This window comes from Amblyomma maculatum, chromosome 2 (genome assembly GCF_055883805.1).
Source record: "Amblyomma maculatum isolate TAMU_Amacu chromosome 2, ASM5588380v1, whole genome shotgun sequence".
NCBI lineage: Eukaryota > Metazoa > Arthropoda > Arachnida > Ixodida > Ixodidae > Amblyomma > Amblyomma maculatum.
In genome coordinates this window covers 21,129,211-21,135,663 of record NC_139345.1, presented here as the reverse complement: position 1 = coordinate 21,135,663, position 6,453 = coordinate 21,129,211, and the positions used below count along the sequence as shown (strand labels likewise).

General features: G+C 49.9%; 1 protein-coding gene across 1 annotated transcript; it reads left to right on the top strand.

Annotated features, from left to right (window-relative positions):
- Nucleotides 1-216: 216 nt before the first annotated feature.
- LOC146198115 (uncharacterized) lies at nt 217-3,673 on the top strand. The gene is made up of 3 exons (XM_084591857.1): nt 217-1,554; nt 2,564-2,743; nt 3,519-3,673. Exons 1-3 carry the CDS (start codon nt 217-219, stop codon nt 3,669-3,671), a joined length of 1,671 nt encoding a protein of 556 aa, XP_084447983.1. The 3' UTR covers nt 3,672-3,673.
- Nucleotides 3,674-6,453: the final 2,780 nt, after the last annotated feature.

Here is a 6,453-nt window from a genome sequence, read left to right as displayed (position 1 = left end):
ATCGCAATCGAGGCATGCTGGCGAGGGAACACTCCCTCTCCACCTCAGTGTATAAGTAGCCGGCTGATCAATAAACGGGCATTCCTTCTGCTCCCCTTGCTCGGTGCCTCTGGTCACGCTTCGTCCGCGGAACACAACGATACATGGTGTCAGAAGTGGGATGAGCGTCGACGTCCGGTCTGGGTGAACCAAAGATACCACTGCAAGATCGGCCCAATGGATTTCCTGAAGCCGCCAACACCGCTGAGCTCGGCCGGGGAAATTGCCAAGAACTGGCAAGCATTCAAGCAAAGGTTCGAATTTTTCCTCGCCGCATCAGAACCAACCGACAAGCCTCGATCAGAGTCGTGCAAGGCGGCACTTCTACTGAGTGTGGCAGGCGAGGAAGCCATCGAGATCTTCAACACGTTCAGCTTCGGCGAGGGCGAGAGCAAGAGTGACTACGCTACGGTCATTAGGAAGTTTGATGCGTACTGTGCGGCTCAGCAGAACGAAGTGCATGAGCGCTACGTCTTCCGCACCCGAGTCCAGGCCCCTGGTGAGTCGTTTGAACCTTTTCTACGAGACTTAAAAACCCAGGCACGAGCATGCAACTTCGGCTCTCAGATGGAGGCAATGATCAGGGACCAAATTGTTTTTGGTACAAATGACGAGAAAGTTCGGGAAAGTTTGCTGCGTGGCACCACACTGACGCTACAGAAGGCTGAGCAGACTGCTAAAGCAGCTGAAGTGGCAGCTGAGCAAAAGAAAGTATGGACACGGGAGGAAAGCCACATTGATGCGATGCACAAGGAACACTTGTGTAGACAAAGAGTGTTGCCCAGACGTAACACTTGTCGTAACTGCGGACGTATGCACGCGCCACGAAGAAGTCCGGCATTCGGAAAAACATGCCGGAAGTGCCAACGACCTAATCATTTTGCTATCCGCTGCAGAAAGGCTGCCGAGGTTGGCGAACTTCACGGCGCAGAAGATAACTTCGACATTCTGGATGTATCGCGCAGCGTGGCAAGCCAACACGACTGGACAGTGCGTGCCCAAATCAAGAACATGCCGTTCGAATTCAAGGTAGATACAGGAGCGCAAGCAAATCTACTACCCTTGGGATGCTACCGTAAAATTCGCCCCAAGCCGCCCCTGAAACCCAATAGCACGGTGTTGCGTTCCTACGGCGGCGGTGTGATCAAGCATGAGGGTGTCATTCGTACAGAAGTAGCACTGGGTGACCGCTGTGCTGTCCTCGATTTCTTCGTGGTGTCCAAGGGGCGTCAGGCCATTTTGGGCCTACATGCCAGCGAGACGCTGGGACTCGTGTCACGCGTACATACAGTTTCACAAAATAGCTCCGAGGAGATTACAAAGACGTTTCGCCACTTGTTCACAGGAACCGGGTGCGTGGAAAGGGTCTATCGGATGGTTCTGCGTGACGATGCTACGCCAGTAGTCCAAACAGCCCGGCGAGTACCGCTGGCCCTCCAGGAGCCCCTTCGAGAAGAACTAGCGCGCATGGAGCGCGCCGGCATTATTGCCAAGATCACAGAGCCCACAGACTGGGTAAGCCCATTGGTCATTGTGCGAAAAAAAGACTGGAAGATTAGAGTATGTATCGACCCCAGGCGAATTAACCAGTGTATCAAGAGGGAACATTACACAATGCCGCGACGCGAGGACATCGAGGCAGAGTTAGCAGGTGCTAAAGTTTTCTCGCGCCTTGACGCAAACTCCGGGTTCCATCAAATTCCGTTGGACGACGACACCTCCCGGATTTGCACCTTTGCAACGCCATTCGGGCGCTACAGATTTCTGCGCTTACCGTTTGGTATATCATCAGCGTCAGAGGTATTCTAGAAAACCGTGAATGAAATTGTTGAGGGTCTTTCCGGCGTCAGAGTATACGTCGATGACGTGCTAGTTTGGGGGTCGTCTAGAGAGGAGCATGACATGCGCCTGCAGTCGGTACTGCGAGCAGCAGAAGGCGCTGGATTGACATTTAACCGGGACAAGTGCTCCATTGGTGTCGACAAAATAGTTTCTGGGTGACGTAATTGACAAGGACGGGATACAGCCAAGCCCATCACTGATAAAAGGCATGACACAAATGCCACCACCGGCTGATAAGCTCGCGGTACAGAGAAGGCTGGGCGTCGTGAACTATTTCAGTAAGTTCATGCCGTCGTTAGCCCAGAGGACCACCCTTCTCAGAAACATCAAGAAAAGTGCTGCGTTTGCCTGGACGCCCAATCACGCTAAAGAGTGGAGGCAGCTGTGCGACAGTCTAAGTACTCCGCCCTTGCTGACCATTTTCGATCCAACAAAACCAACAAAGGTGTCTTGTGATGCATCGCGAAACGGAATCGGGGCCGCGCTATTGCAGTGTCACAACGACACATGGAAGCCGGTAGCGTACGCTTCTCGAGCACTGACAGAGTGCGAACAGCGGTACTCGCAGATTGAAAAGGAGGCGTTGGCGGTTGTGTACGGCTGCGAGAAATTCAATCATTTTGTTTACGGTCGATCGATTATCCTTGAGACTGATCACCATCCCTTGCTCGCTATCTCGCAGAAAGCCATTGGAGACATGCCCCCACGGTTGCAGCGGTTTTTTCTGCGCCTTCTTCGCTACGACGTCAAAATGCAGTTTACTCCAGGAAAGAAGCTACTCCTCGCCGACATGCTGTCCCGGGCAACAACCGAGACCATCGCGGAAAACGACGTCATTAACGACGAGACTGAAGTTCACGCAGTGAGTGTTATCTCTTCACGTGTTACCGAGAGCACTTGGGGAAGGTTGGCAAAGGAAACTAGTCGTGATGAAGACCTAAAGCAAGTGTGTGACGATCTGGCGGCCGGAAAACCACTTAAAGGACAGTGGAAGCCGTTTGAGGGCGAAGTTTCTCATGTGAAAGGCATACTCTTAAAGGGGTGCAAAGTTGTCATTCCAACTTCCATGAGAAAAGAAACCTTGGAACGAATTCATCAAGGCCATCTGGGCATTAATAAATGCAAATCAAGGGCACGGCATCTGGTCTTCTGGCCAGGAATAAACTCCGATATAGAAGCATTTATACAGACATGTTCTGCGTGCAGGACACACGCCTACAGACAACCACCAGAGCCGTTAATGTTGCGCCCGGTACCTAATCAACCATGGCATCGTGTAGGCATAGATATTTTTGAGCATGGCGGACGGTCATACCTATGCATCTACGACGCACTATCAAACTTTCCTGAAGTAGAGCTGCTGAAAGATACTTCCGCGAAGACTGTCATTGAAGCAAGAAGCGCGATTTTCGCCAGATACGGCATACCAGTGGAAGTTTGTTCAGACAATGGACCCCAATTTTCTGGTCATGCATTTGCCGCTTTTGCTCGAACGTACGACTTCAACCACATCACTTCAAGCCCTAGGTACCCCCAATCCAACGGTCTGGCGGAAAAGGGCGTTCAAGTAGTGAAGAGAATTTTAAGAAAACCATTGAAATGAATCAAGATTTTTGGCTCGATCTTCTTGCTTACAGATCAACGCCAATGGAATACGGGCCATCACCAGGCGAGGTGCTTCAGGGAAGAAGACTTCGGACAACGTTACCCGACGTCCGGCCATCTCCAATCCACAACGTGCAGAAGCGTCATCAGACCGAAAATTCAAACCGACAACTAGCACCGCTTAACCCTGGAGACGCGGACCGCATCAAAAAGAGGGCATGGGCGACGAAAGGTCAAGTCATTCAAGTTTCCTGATATCCCAGGTCCTATAACATAATAACCGAAGACGGCACAATCTTGCGCCGCAATCGCCGGCATCTGCTGCCTACAAGGGAGGCGTTTCGACAGAAAGGCTGCTATCAGCCCGACAACAACCCCTGCCAAGTAGCAGATCACACCTCTTCAGAATCCAGCAGCCGGAATTCCACAGGGTCAACGGCCACAACTGCCAGCATTCCTGCCTCCGTCAACTCTCCTGCAACAGTACAACAGCACCAACAATCTGTATGCAGAAGATCTACCCGAGAACAAGGGCCGCCACAGAGGCTTGCTTATGCTCGAAACTTTGTGCAGATTTCCTAGGTTCGGTATTTCATTTCTATTCCATGTTTGTTTTCCTTTGAAAGAAAAGGGGATGTATCGTATATAGCACGGCGGGGCCCTCGCATCAGCAGCGTGTGTGACGCGGCCGATATCTGTATCGCAATCGAGGCATGCTGGCGAGGGAACACTCCCTCTCCACCTCAGTGTATAAGTAGCCGGCTGATCAATAAACGGGCATTCCTTCTGCTCCCCTTGCTCGGTGCCTCTGGTCACGCTTCGTCCGCGGAACACAACGATACAGAAGCCCGTGTCAAAGACTAGAAGCTGTCTTCTTAAAGAAAACGGAGTTCCATCCCCGGTGAACAAGCATTGACAGAGAAACTTGCCCGGGAAACAGAGCGGCTCAAGCTGCAGTGCAGTACTCTAAGGGATGAACTGCCAAAAGCAAGGCTGATATTTTTACGCATTACAAAGTGATAACTACATTTCGCATCGCCAGTTTGAGCAAAAGAATTGAAGATTCTGCTCGGGCCGTTTCAGAGGACCAAATGAGGATTTCATGCTTACCAGAAGGCCCCCCCCCCCCCCCCCCCCGATAACGAACATCTTGTATCTATAGTAGAGCAATAGGAAGATGGCTACACAATATGAAAAAGCACTGAACAAGGTCTGCGGGGGAGCCTCAGTTCGCAAGCCGAGCCATCGTTTCGACAAGGAGGACTTAGAGGAAGAGGAATTCGCCAACCCAGGCTAAGACAAGACAAGTCCCTTTATCGAAACGTTGGCTCGGCATACCAACTGAGGCTCCCTTTCAGCTCTTGTATCGATGATATGTGCACACCCAGGTGACTCCCTCTGGCGTGCCTACCGACGAAGATGACTTGGCGTACATATATGTCTCAACTGCGATACAGTATAGGCCTTCCGCTTGTGCTTGCCGGACGCATCACTGAGAGTGCGAAACGCCGCTATCGTTGCACAAGTCAGAATATGAAAGTAAGGTCTGCTGCCGCTTTTAGAATAGACACTAAAGGCTGCTGTTGCATGACAGAGAGCTATAATCCGTTTGAGGCGACATCTGCTAAAAGGTAGAGGCACACGACAGCCAACAGCAAAACGTTGAGTGCGCCGCTGACATCATGGCGGTTGGTACCAGTGTTGCCAGAAGGCCTAAAATTTTAAATATCACCCAATAAAAGCAATAATTTCTTCCTTATATTTTACGCCGCTTTCATTAAATACCCGAGGATGAACCGCCGCCTTATTTGTGCACTACGATTTTCTTGGTATCTGATCATGGAGGTGTGCTAAAACGGACTGTTTTCGGTGCTCATAAGTTCACGCGCAATGAAATACTTCACCATTCTTTAGGCTATAGACGATGAGAAGGCAATGTTTTGATACTTAAGCTTTATTCAATGCCGTGCCGTAACCGAGAGCTCACGTGTACACCTAAGAAAATTATTCTGGGTTGTCGAATAGGAGGAAGGCGATGGGCCTTGTATAGTTTGGAAATGGGAGTAAACTTGGCCAATTTATCCCTTCAATGTCAAAGAAGTCACAAACGGAAGAGGCAAGGGGCGATTACAACGAAGCATCACTAGCCTCAGGAAATATTCATTCTCCCTTTCACCCCCCCCCCCCCTTTCCCTCATAATATGTGGCCCCTATTGTCATCTTGAAATGATGTTTTGCAAAACACCAATAACAAGATGTTAAATCCTAGATGAGGTAGAAAGGGGATGTGATGACTCAGAAAATTTATTGTTCACTTATGTTCCTCTTTAAAAACTCACCGCCATCAGCAGTAAAAATGTAGAACATAAGGTTCACCTGTAAGGTCGTTACGCAATTACGTAGGCTATTAATATATATATATATAAAGCCCCGTTTTCACACAGGCGTATTACCGTGCATGTGTGGCTAAAGAGTAGCATGCTTGACTCGGCATCCAAGTGCACTGGAAGGTTTCATTTCCGCCTTGCTACCTCAAATGAGGAACCCGAGAAGGCATCTCCTCCGAACTTTCAATATCACGAGGTCTCATTAGATCAAACTATCAAATAATCAGTGTTAGGCCTTGTCAGCTGCCGCCTAACATCCGCCAGCGGCCTGCTCCACGATTTATCATTCACAACTCCGATGCCGACGCTGCCAAGACGCCAACACCGGATTGTCTGCGTAACGTGCCCTTTAACGTCATCGCGTGAATGCAGTAAGTGGAAACCTGGTCATTTTAACACGGATGGCAAAATACTAAGCCTATACACGTGCCTCGATTAGTTTGACGCTTACGATCCTGCAGCCACCGAACTCTGCAGGGTTTAAACATTCTGCCATGATTTTTTTAGCTTATTAAAAGATTCGACAAGCTCAACTGGCGTAAAACCCCTTCTTTCCGCGTGCTCGCTTTGCTTCTACCTC

Excerpts from the sequence above, each read along its gene's own strand:
- LOC146198115 (XM_084591857.1), top strand. The coding sequence starts at position 217 with ATGGATTTCCTGAAGCCGCCAACACCGCTGAGCTCGGCCGGGGAAATT. Across the intron at positions 1,555-2,563 it reads TCACAGAGCCCACAGACTGG|AAAGCCATTGGAGACATGCC; the intron begins GTAAGCCCATTG and ends GCTATCTCGCAG. Across the intron at positions 2,744-3,518 it reads ACGAGACTGAAGTTCACGCA|ATCAACGCCAATGGAATACG; the intron begins GTGAGTGTTATC and ends TCTTGCTTACAG.